Here is a 12,847-nt window from a genome sequence, read left to right on the forward strand (position 1 = left end):
ACCACAGGAATACTGATGAAATTCCTCTCTTGATGCATCTTCACATAGCTGAAAATCAAGGAGCAACACTTAGAGCTAAATTTATATTATATAGAGAAATCTAGTTGAAAATAAAAAGGAGGGAGGTAAATTTAATAATAATGACTGGTCTGCCTCCACTTGAATGTGTGTATAATCTAAAACAGAACAAGTGAAGAAACCCTTCAGCTAGAGTTTTGAAAGAATAAAGATGTGTGATCCAAAAGGCTGAACAAGTAACTTCCTCCTTTGGCTCCTGCAACCTTGTCAGTTTTTCATTGTTCAATATTAACCTATAATCTACAATTTGTAGACTTCTGTTATTTCAGGACTGGTTTGATTTCTCTTGCATGCTCAGACAATTAAGCTTGCACATTTGTTGTCTTTAACAAGATTGTAGGTCATATTTCAAACACAGGGTGGAACCTTTAAACCTTTAAAAAGAAAAGTTGTTGCTTAAAGCTGTTCTGTAGGTAGTTTTAGCGTGTGTATTGCATAAGAGAGAAATACAGATTCCTCCCCCCTCCGCCCCGGGCCCAGAGTTAGAGGGGAAGGGTGATCCTGCTTTGATGCTAGTGATATTTTAAAGTAACTTGTAAGGTATCTTTTCTTTCTGCTTTTCAAACACATTTCCTATGCTGGTGGGTTTCTGCATTTAGGTTTGTATGCTAATCTGATAGGAATAATCAATAGTTTTTGGGCTGTGAAACGCAATGTTAAAATACTATTTCTGCTGAGGGATTCAAGCTGCTCCATGCAGTGTTCATGATTTCACCTCTACAAAAAGACAAAAGTGTACTCTATTAACTGTAGCCAGAACTGATGATTAGTGGTGTGTGAGTGAGGAGAATTTATAAAAACTGCTGAGATACAAATAAATACTTTTTTTTCCAATGCCACTTGAATTTTTTTAAATTGTTTTCTGAATCACCTGAAAATGTTGACCTGTAGAGCTTTTTTTTTTTTTTTTTTTTGGCAAACAGGTAGCTGTGTTCATTAGTATCTTCATAAATATGGCAACCAGCAGCTTTGTTCTCACAGGTTTTTTTTCTTCTTGCAAGGTGTCTGGCAATAGTCCATGTGGGCAGTTCTGGAGCTTACTTACAGTTTTGCTGTCCTTCTGTGATCCTTTTTTCAAAGTAGGTGGATACAGAAATACCAATATCCTCACACAGATATGGAACACCTGCTCTTCCAGCCTAACCTATTCTATCAACCTTAGCATTGGAGCAAAGCAAGCAAGGTTGAGGTAACTCCATTATTTGGAATAATAGAAAGAAGTCTTAATGTGTTTAAACTTAAGTATATTTGAATAAAATTGTATTTAAGTGAAATGGGTAGAATGTTTACCCTGTGTGTGTCTGTAGAGGGAGTATATATACACACAGCTGTGTGTACACACACAAGCAAAAAAAAAAAAAAATAGGGAGACAATTAAATGAAGACTTTAAGATTCTGCAGCCTGATCTGTTTTAGGGGGAAGAACGGGCAGAGGATGAAAAGGTATGGAGGGTTAATAATAACTTTTCTAACACTCATAGGAAGTGACAGAGATCCAGGTACCATAATTTTGATGTTTGTATTTAATTACTTTAACCAGTAATGTGTTGAGAAACTGCACAGTCTGCTTCCTCCTCCCTTGCCAGCAATGAAAGGCCCTAAAATTGGGTGATCACTTCAAAAAGATGCTTGATGGGCAGAGGAAGTCATAAAATAGAAGTCATAAAATAGATTAGATGAAAATTGACTTGATAACAGTAAACACTGTTTTGTCAGTCTTTCATTTAGTGGGTGACATAAATATTTTGAAGTTTTCTCGTGGATTTTCATTTACATGGTATTAATTCTTAGAGAATACTTTTATTTGGTAGCTTAGTTTTGTTTGAATTAGGTTTTTTTTGTCTCATTAAAAAGAGTAATGCTGTAAAACACTAGCCTGAGACAGAAATCCAAGATTTTACTTATAATTTTATGGTGCAGAAAACATGTTTGACTTCAGAAAGCCTACAGTTTGGTGCTTATTTCTAAACCATTTTGGAAGTTGTGGAGTGTCACAAGTCAGAGAAGCTGCAGTCTTTTGACAGCTCTGCATCACTGTGTCTTGCAGTGGCAAAGCATGTTGTGGACGGAGTGCTTTTGTGAGAGGAGGCCTGATTTTGACAGATACTATCTGGTATATGTAAGAATGCAAGTTGTTAATGTATGTACATTTTGAGGACAGTGGCTTTTGTGTGACAAGCACTTTGGTGTCTCAAATTGTCTGTATTCATATGAATCTGTGGCTGCAGATGCTCTTGATGCAGTCAGAAGCAGAGAAAATATAAATATGTTGTAACTTGCCAGAAAATGAAGACAGAATGATGGTGAGAAGAACTTTTAAGACAAGTACTTTAATGTAGCAATCAATTGCTATTCTTACTGCAGTTCTGAAGTTTATTTTTTCCCAAGCTCTTGAATGGAGTATAAATAGCAGTTCAAAGACATGCTGAAGAACTGTTAATATTGACCTTGAGTAGAGATTTTATCTTAATTTTTATCTTGCTGAATTGTAGAAGAAATTTTAAAACATTGGTTTGCAATTAACTGGAAAAGTAGAGTTATCCATTCTAATGAAAAGTTGGGTAAAAACCACACCTGTTTAGGACTGGGGCAGTAATTATGTAAAAGTCCTTTGAGGGGAAAAAAAGAAATTTTATCCTGAAATTACTGCCTTAAATTTTAAGTAAAACCAGCTGTTTCTATCAGTATTAAATTACTCTCTTTTTTTTTGTTTTGTTTTGTTGTTGTTTTTTTGATTCCTGTCTGGTACACCTAGAACTGGGAAGGTCAGTTTGTTCATGTATAGTTTCTGAGATGATGGGTTTTTTTTGTTTAAGCCTGAAAGTCTGTAAATTATTTTGGATTTGAATAATGAAACTTGTTAGTAACAAGACAGAAAGCAATATCTTTGAGGCTCTGAAGTTTAGTAAAAAAGTAAGAGTTTAAAAATTCACCCGTGTTCTGTATTTTTACAAAGTGGATACTGTCTGAGCAAGACTGGAATGAAAGGTTACTTGTTAAGACTGATACATGTAATTATTTTCAGTAGGTATATTTCCTAGTAATAATACTGAAATTACTTGTGTTCCCTGCCCATTGGTCAAAAATCCAAACTTAATTAACTTTTAACTGACTAGTTTTCTGCCAAAAGTTGCATTGCTCAACAAAGTAAGCAGGTTTTCAGCTGTGTTATTGCAGTTCCTATGTAATATAGTTCACTCGCTGAACACTTGTAGTATTACATGTGAAATTACACCCCAAGATGGTGCTAGAGTTTCAGTTAAAGCAATCTGTGTATCTTTATTCTGCTGAACTGTATGAGGACATTTTAAGAATGAGTAAAAAAGACTACTTTCATATGTATCGTACTTGCTGCATTGTTGAAACCAGATCTCCCAGACTCTTTCCTTCTCTGCCAGTAGACGGCTGCTTCACCTGTGCTGTTCCACACACTGAGACATTGCTAGTGTCCGATGCTGCTGACCTCTCAAGGCATGTCCTGATGATGGGGTTCAGGCAATGTGATCTGTTCCTGAACTAACCAGGCTCTCCAAATCTGCTAATTGCCACATGAAACAGTGTACAGTATGTTCAAGTAAGAATTACTCTTGGTTGATAGATTCCATCACGAATTTTGAAAGAGCACTGCTCTGGGGTATTTGACAAAAGCAAACAGTGCCTTACACCCCACTGTTCTAATAAGTTACCGCTTGGGGGTAACACTGAAACAATTGGTGAAACTTTGTAACAGTGATTTCTTTGAAATATAGTCAGGTATAGTCACACTATTATTTGGAGCCTTGGCTTTGCTTACTTTGAATTATGAGGAGGGAATGTGACCCTTCTGATACCTGTGTTATCCTATGGGAGGACTTAGAGGAACAAGTGTGTCTCTAATGAACAGTATTGTTAAAAATTTGAAATTATAATCTTATTCTCAAATTTACCTTGTTTTCAGCACAAATTTGAGGTGCATCTGAAATAAGATTCTGTTGAAAATTTAGCATATGTCATCTTTCTCACTGTAAGCACAGAACTGTCAAACTTTCCATGCAGTTACTATAGTTTCTACAGATAAACTTTATTTGAAGAAATAGGCTTCTAATCAAGCCAAATCAATCAATTGGTCGTGATTCCATGTCTGAGCATGTTTTTATTGATGGGTTACTCTGGCCAACTATTGTAGTCTTCAAAGATTATGGTATCTGTATGCCAGTTAGACAAAGGCACTCTTCCATAATCTGTCTTGCACCTGGCAAGAGTGATGTCTGAGAACTGAGGCAAAAAGACTTGTGGAGACTGGTGCAAGGACTATGTTTCTCTTCTTTCTCTGTAGGATGCCAGATTATTAACTAGATTATTTAAAATTCATTTTAATCACTGATTGACTTCTGCTATTCTCTTCTCTGATGTAAGCCAATATTAATTAGGTAATACGCTCTGTCCACCATGTTGGGGTACCACGGAATGGGCTAGTAAACATTAGATGGTTTGTTAAGTGATGTAATTTATGCATCTTCATATAACTAGAAGTGACATGAACAAGAGATGTGTAATAAAAGTTGCATAGTATTCTTCTGACTTAGCTTTAAAAATAAGTGAAAAACATTAGTCAAAAAGCCCTGTAGGGAGGGTGACAAAGTGCTAGCATGAACACTGTTAATGTAAAGATAAAGGACAGCACAAAAATGAAACAAGCTGTGTAAAAGCCATCTTAACAAAGCAGAAAGATGAAATGCTGAAGTTGCTGTTGAAACGTCTGAATTTATTAAAGCAAAAAAACTACGTTAAGGTTCCAAAACAACCGTAATGCCTCTTGAAGCATATATCCTGACTAGCCCAGTCGTACGCATTTCTGTGTGTCTGAGGATAATTGTTCAGAATTTTTTCCAGGAAATGTCAAAACACTTCACAAAACTACCAAATATTATCTTTCTTCTGAGTTGTATCCTGACGACCTTCTGGAAGGGGATATACTAGCTGTTTCCAGGACACACAGCATTATTTAGGAAAGGATTTAAAAATTTTTCAGGAACCAAGAAGAATTTTAGACAAGATATATGTTTTGAATAATAAAATCAAGGTAGGACTGATGTTACTCAGCTTCTTCTGTGGGAAGGCACCATAGGGTTTTATTATTTCCAACAAGTCATTGTTTTCTATGATAATTTAATTTGTATTGATTTAAGAGCATTTGTGTTAGCTCTGTGTTATCAAATCCGTTGGCTTCAAAAGTTTTCTCCATTCATGTACAAAGTAAGCTACGTGGTACTGAATTTTGCAAACTGTATTAGCCTGTGTTTTATAACTTCGGCTACCATATAGAAAATCAAGGTGAATTTGTCTTGCCAAGGTAACCATCACAGAATAAAATAATTGCAGTAAATAAATTCCTTTTTTCCTTATGACTTTGGCATTTAAATAGATATTCATAGTACCACATATCTGATTTGTCAGGTTACTGAAGCTGCTGCCCTGAATGTAATAGTAACTTTAATGGAAGTTGACAAAAATTTTAATTATTCCAATTTTTGTATGAGTTTTCTTGATATAGAAAAAGTATATATTGATCTGGAGAAGTTCTTTGCAGGAGTTTAGTCTGCACAGAAGTTGCTTCATAGCATTTTTGGGGGCTTTTTTTCCTCAGTTCATATCAAGCCAGCAAAAGTAAATTAGTGCTTATCTTGTATTTCTTGTATCTACTCCCATAGATAATTTTGTCTTGGAGGCTGAAAGTAGTTGTTCAGTATGACTGAAAGTTAATTCACCTTGTGTGTACTCCCAATGAGAATGGGAGCAAAATGGGTCAAGACAGCAGCTTCTCTTGAGAAGTGTGGGGCAGAAAGAAAGTTTACATATGCACGTCTTGGAGGGAGAAGGCAGCACAGTCTTTCAGGTACACAAATGTGGCCACGAAAATGTCAGAGAAGTCAGCTACAGAGCTCTCCTGAATCAATGCCTTGTGTTTCATCGGAGAACAATGTTATTAGATTGTAATTTTCCTTAAGGTAGAACAATAATTTTCATAAAAAACTTGAATTGGGGCCCCTTATGAATTCTTATCCTACGCACAAGCAAACTTCAATTAATATGGCAGAGTACCTACTGAGGAAATTTCAAATGTCCTTTCTGCATTTCACTTGATGCAGAAAATAACTTTTGCATAATTGATGGGAACACACTTTAAAAAGTTTCTTGCGTTCCATTGATAATATAAATAAGAACATTTCATCATCTGCAAGCTGAAGTACTGAGATTAAGTGAAATCTTACAGCAGCACTGCTTACAAGGATGATTAATATTTTCTGGCTTTGAAGTCAGCCTATTTGTTTATAAGCAAGGAATAATAAGAAGAATAGTTTCTAGAGAGGAATTATCCTTTCTTGGGGGGATAATTTATCTCAATGTAGTCTGCTTTGGGAGAGAGCTACAAGAATCAAGTTTTAAATAACACAAGTCAGATTAGCTTCTCTAGTAACCTACATTGAGGGATAGTGTGTTCATTTTAAGTTAATTTGAGCTGGTAGTTGACCTCTTTTATCTAGAATTACTATATAACATGTGCTATTATCTCTTAGTCATAGAATGTGCAGTGTGAAGTGGTGAATTACAGCTCTGAAATCTGATTTACCTTTCCTAATGCTGTTTTAATACAGAAGGCAGGACTAAGAGAGTTGCAAGGAAGTATTTTGATCTCCATGTTGGAGAGCTATTGCTCTTGTATTGCTTGAGATTGCCTTGATTTTTGTGATGTTAGGTCAGTTTGTCTGCTTGGAAAGGGTTATTCTAAGGTCACACTCTCATTGAAGACTACTTGGATCAAGTATTCATGAGCCCTAAAAGAGAACCTAATAAGTAGAATTTGTTTTCTGACTGGTGCTAGTGTCTTTGTTGTAAATCACTATGTATTCAAGTGAAAAGATAAAGATTTAATTGTGTTCTCATTACTGAAGGGTCAAAAAGGTGTTGTACAAATACATATTCTTAAATGTTTCTTAGTGCCACCCACTTCATTATGCTGGAGGAAAATCCCATGATGCAAGCTGAAACCTTGTTTTATTCCTTTGAACTCTACCTGGATTAAACCCAGGGCGGCTGCTGTTTTGGTTGATTTATTTATTTATTTATGTAGTGCTGATTGTGGGGTTAGGGATTTTTTTTTTTTAAGGGATTTTTTTAGCCTTTCTATCTCTTGAGCACTTCTTTTGAAAGTACTTGTAATCAGATGAATTATACTGTATCAGAATGTTAGAAAATGAAAACCTATACTTTTATCTAGCTCTCATCATCCTCCAAAATGTAGAAATAGATGTGTGGTTGCAATGAATCACATTTTGTGCCTTATTTAGTTCACGTGGTTTAACAGCTGATTCATATGGGATAGCTACCTAATCCTGCTCTTGGTGACAGAAAAAAAGAAGACAAGAAAACAGTCCTGGTATGCTACAGTCAGCATACCATCTCTGGCTGGAGAGTGCTATAACCTGTTAAAAGAATGATTTGAAACTATGAATATATTGATTTATTTTAATTTCTAGGTTGTTTGAACTTGTATTCTTTGAAAGGAGCATCTATGTATTCTACTCTAACTGATCCTGCTTCAGCAGGGGGTTAGACTAGATGATCTCCAGAGATCCTTTCCAATCTAAACAATTCTGTATGTCTAGGAAATGGAAATGAGAATTTGTTTTAAAAGTGTAAGCTGGAAAGCTCTCAAAAACCTAAAAAAAATATGAGTGATTATTTTAATTGTTAGAAGTAAACTGAAGCGTAATGCTTTTGTCTTTGCAAAAAGCTGAAAGAAGAACAAGGAACTTTCCTCATACTTTGCAGGTGTGAAGTAACAAGTCATATTTAGTAAATATTTACACTACGCAGTTCAAAGCTTCTGGAGGAAGCTATTAACTTAGTTAGGCCAGAACAAAAAAAAAAAAGAAGCCCCCCCCAACACCCAAACCAAAATGCCCCAAAACAACCCTTCCTTTTGAGTAGTATAATCTGATGGAATTGTTCAGTTTCTGTGTATATTTGTGGTATGTCAGATGTGGAAAGCTCATTCTAAATACTGGCTATCAGAACTTTGTTTTCCTTTTTTTTTGCTGAATTTTCAGCTATTGCATATGTGCAGATCTGCAGAACAAAGTATACATTGACATTACATTTTTTGGATGGAAGTATGAGAGTCATATCTAGACATTACTGGGTGACATGACAGGAAGGGGTGAAAGCTCAGTGAAAACAAAAAATTTTGCTCGCCAGTACTGTCCTCAGTTCCATAGAACAACTATTTGAAATAATAGTGGTGCATAAACATTTGTGATCAAATTCAGGAAAGACTTGTTAGATCTCCTGGATGGTGACTTGTTTGCAACATTCAGACATAACCTACTAGCACAGATGAATGTTAACAAGAATTAAAGTCATTTGTCAAGAATCTGAGAGAAGCTAATGTTTCACAGCTTCTTACTAAAAGCTCTCAGAACAGAGAAGCCAGTGCCCACTGTTGACATAGGCAACAGTTTTTAGTGGATTTGCCATTGGTGTGCATAACACTGTTTTGTTTCTATGGTTCACAATTAAACTGATTATTTCAAATTTTCTAAGAATATTTCAAAAGTAAATTTACATATTTAATATCTTCTGGGAACATTTTCTGCAGCTATACAGGGGTGTGAACATATGTAAAAAAGCAATTGGGTTGCTTTAAGCTAATGAGTTGCCACTTGTCATCTCTGACTGCTGTACTTCCAAAGTAGTGCATGTTAAAAAGATCTTTGGTTTAAGATTTTACATTATGTGTGTGTGTGTGTATATGTGCCTGTGTATTAAAAACAAACAAAAAACCCCACCCAAGACTCCCAAACAAAACATCAGGAAACTTTTACATATATATACACATGTGTGTGAGCTTTATTCCTCTCATTCCCTGTTATGCAGAACTACGTTGATACAGCTCTGAGCATAGTCATGTTGGTCAGTAAGGAAGATTTAGAATCCTGTAACTCCAGCAGTCAGATTGACTGTTCTTGTTCATGCTGGCTGAGTTCAGAAGCTTAATTTATCTGTTAGCATGGTCACTCCTATGCCAGTAACATAACACCTATCTGTTATGTAATCCTTTCCTTGCTTCAGCCAGCTGATGAAAAGCCAAAATAACTTTTGGTGGAATTGGATGTAAGTTAAAGCAGGGGAAGGAAATAGAAACATGTTGGAAACAGTAGAACAGAATAAAATGTGCTTGGTGTGGAGGAAGGGTTTTTTTGTGCAAAATGAAAAATATGAATTTAAATAATGCTGTGCTGCCCTTTGTAATTTGAATGAGAGAAAAGAGTTAGTAGAAATCTGGGTCAGTAGTTTATATAATTTTACTGATAATTATGAGATTTGAGCCTTTCCTGTTGGAATTACAAAAGCAATCATAACTAGGCACTAAGACTTCCATGTTGAAAAATGGTTTTAAGATACTCCAGTATTTGTACTGTTTGGGGGACTGTCTTTAAATGTGAGCATAAGCAAAGCAGTTCAAGTGGATCACCTCATTTTGTTAACGTATTGTGTCCTATTGAACCAAGCCAGTGCCTGGAATATCTTACTTTCTGTCAGTGGAGTTGCTGCAACTACAATGCATTAACTTGAACAATTTAAAAACACAGCAACTAAATCTCATAGTCAGAGAACAACACTGTCATATACAAAATAATTGCTGAGGCATTTGTTACGTTAAGTCTGCAGCTTGTTTCTATATACTGCAGTAAGAGATTGAGTAAGTGGTCTCCAGGGACTTGGCATTCTGCACAGTGACTTCCCCCCCTCCTTTTTTTTTTTTTTTTTTTTTTTTTTTTTTTAAAGCTAGCGCTAGCTACATCAGTGTGCTATGCAGGACAGCGTGTAGCATGTCAGCTGACTCAAGTATTAGTTTCATGGTACGGGAGGAAATGAAGCGTTTGATTCCAAAAGTTTTCACTTCTTCGGTGTAATGGTGAGCATATTGTTGCTGGGTTTGGGGATTTTTTTTTTTTTTTTTGACATGTTGTTGTAATTAAGGAAGTGAATCCATATTCCGTATATTTTGAGGATTTGCTACAGGTGTCCTTTTGATTAGACTGTTCAGAGAGCTAGGCAAAAACAAGGCCGGCTCCTCCTCTGTTGCCCTTTTCAAGGGATAAAGGGGGAGTCAGGAGTGGTATAGGCATAAAGTGACAATTATTACAACTACATAGGTTTGCCCATATTACTGTGCAGCTTGGTTCTTTCTAAATAATTTAATTTATGTTGGTAAATTTACTGATATAGAAGATGCCTTCTAAAGTTTAATATTGCTAAGTCATCCTCTGTTAAGTGTGTGGCATAAAGGTTTATATTTAGCACTTCAATGCAGCAATGCAGTTAGGAATAGAAAATTGCTTTCTCACTTGACTGCAAATAATTAAAATTTAGGAGTTAGCGTATAAGTCATTGCTTCAGTATATGATTTTTTCAAGTGTGTGTTTCTGACATAGAATTAAACGAGCTACTTCCACTGTATAAATTAGTATTCCCTTTTCCATAATTTTTCTTTTGCTTTAACGACATATAGTCATATTTCTCAGCAATTTCTAGCCAGTAATCAGCAGAGAGGAGAAACTCTTAGATCTTGGAAAAATTAAATCTTTATACCACCATGGTGACACAGCAAATCAAACTCTTTTTTTATGTTTCTGTAACTTGGTATTTGATCTGTGTTACCTTTGGAGAGAATGTGTATTCCATGACTATATGCACACAAAATCATGTCGAATTCAGAATGTGAGATAATTTTGTAGGAGGTTTGTGTAAATCTCAGCATCTGCAGGTATGATGGGGACAAGATGCTGGAGTTGTTATTGAGGAAATGGCTCATAGGATACAAGGAGCTGCACAGTTCTCCCTTGTACCATTCCCAGCTGTATGGTAACGTGCAGGGGACTTCTTGCAGCCTCCTCACTTGTTTCAGATTGCTGCGTTTTGCTGTGGTTCCAGCCTTCTGTTTGCAGCTATGGGAAGTGCAAAGTGTAATCTCCAAGCATGATCCCTGAGCATCAAAGTGTTAAGAACACAAATATCTATGCAGTACCCATCTCACCTAGTTTTCCTTCCAACAGGAATGGTCATTTCAGGCTGTAAGTTGGTAGTTAGTATTTTGCTGACTAGAATTCAACTTTTATTCCATTAGAGTAGCATGGGGTTTTCTCTTGTGGGACAGTTGGTAGTATATTGTATCGATGTATGTGTTTATTTTCAATATTCCACTGTTCTGGTGCTTTATCTAGAGCTGCTTGCAAGTGCAGGCAGATAACAAAAGCAGAAGCATGTGGGAATAAAACTGAAATGGGATTTAAAAGGAAGCTTGGTTGTATGGAAGGCTTATGTGGAGGAAAATAGAGGCTTCTAGGGAAGATAAGGTGTTTATTTCTCCCTCTGCTCTCCTAAGATGTTATAAATACTTAAAAAGAAAAAAATTGGGCATTGTAAACTAGCAAAACTATGGGATAAGTTTTGGATAAATATGCTGTGGAAGCATTTCCTCTCCCACTCTTCTGCTTATACATACATGTTTTCATACTGTTTTCCTTTTCACCTTCATTCCTGATCTTCTCAAGCCTTTTAACAGTCCTTTCTCACAGGTATAAATTGTGCAATCAAAAGGGTCAAGCTTAACGTTTCAAAATGCATCTTAGCGATCAGTTGATTCTTGAACTTTTTTCCTGAGTCTCTTGGCTGAATCTTAAAGTGATACAGTGCAGTAAATGTGACAGTGCATAGTTTCAGAAACCTTGGATACACAACAATGCAACAATGTGACTTGCAGTTTGAAACCTGTGTGAATGTATCAATGTGTGTTTCAGGGAATCATTCTGAACTCTAATGTATTTATAGGAATGGGTTTATAACTAGTACTAATTTTTGTTGCTTTTTAATGCGTAGTTACCATTCAAAAAGAAAAATACATGTCTCCTAAGATATATTTACTGTATTGGTCTCTTTCTATAAAATGAATATTTGTTTCAGTAAGTTATGTTTTCTTTTTTCTCTCTTTCCCTCTGTGGTTTTATTGTTGTACAGAGCTCTGGGATTGAAACATTAGTGGAGGAGCTTTGCTCCAGACTGAAAGACCTTCAGAGTAAGCAAGGTGAGGAGTAAATCTTTAAACTTCAGGGGACATATATTGTATTTATCAATGGTGTAACATTCTGAGACGTGAAGGGTGGGGGAGCAGGCTGTTAATTCAGTAGCTTTTAATACAGGCCATCCAATTTTTAAATATATTTTAATAATTTAATTCAAATAGTTATTTAAGCAATTCTGTAGTAGTATGTTTTGTTTACCTAATAGTCATTCACAAATGGATTTTTCTTCATGAAAAGCTATAACTATTCATATCCAACTATGCCTGCTTTTTTAGTAAATATTCCATATTCAGCATCCCCCTTCCACACCAGAAGAAATCAAAATAAGATAAACTTGATTCAGTTCCTTTTGTGTATTGATACTTGCAAAGAGTAGATTGGCCTCAAATTTGTTATGCAGTAGCTATTCCTGTGAAATGCATCCAAGTAGTCATCACAGAGAGGTGTGCTTAAAATTTCTGGGCTTTAGGGTAAGATAATGGGGATGTTATGTTGTCAAGCTTAGGGCAGGGAGCATAATATAAAGTTGTGGTGTCTCCAATGAAAGTTCATTGCATACAAATGTTTGTTCAGGTGCACAGCAGCAGCTTTTGACAACTACAGTAAAATGAATATGCTTATCGTGTATTATAAATAGCAATAAA

The 12,847-nt window shown here is 35.8% G+C and overlaps 1 protein-coding gene across 3 annotated transcripts in view; it reads left to right on the plus strand.

The window, feature by feature from the left end:
* Positions 1-12,847, plus strand: part of KIAA0232 (KIAA0232 ortholog) — a 72,085-nt gene that overhangs the window by 37,992 nt on the left and 21,246 nt on the right. For all 3 annotated transcript variants that reach the window (XM_032984563.2, XM_042807600.1, XM_042807601.1), the window contains one exon: positions 12,139-12,205. In XM_032984563.2, coding sequence (XP_032840454.1) covers positions 12,139-12,205 — 67 coding nt within the window. The remainder of the gene's footprint in view (positions 1-12,138; positions 12,206-12,847) is intronic.

The sequence above is a fragment of the Tyto alba genome, unplaced genomic scaffold (genome assembly GCF_018691265.1).
Source record: "Tyto alba isolate M040663 unplaced genomic scaffold, T.alba_DEE_v4.0 Super-Scaffold_6, whole genome shotgun sequence".
Taxonomy (NCBI): domain Eukaryota; kingdom Metazoa; phylum Chordata; class Aves; order Strigiformes; family Tytonidae; genus Tyto; species Tyto alba.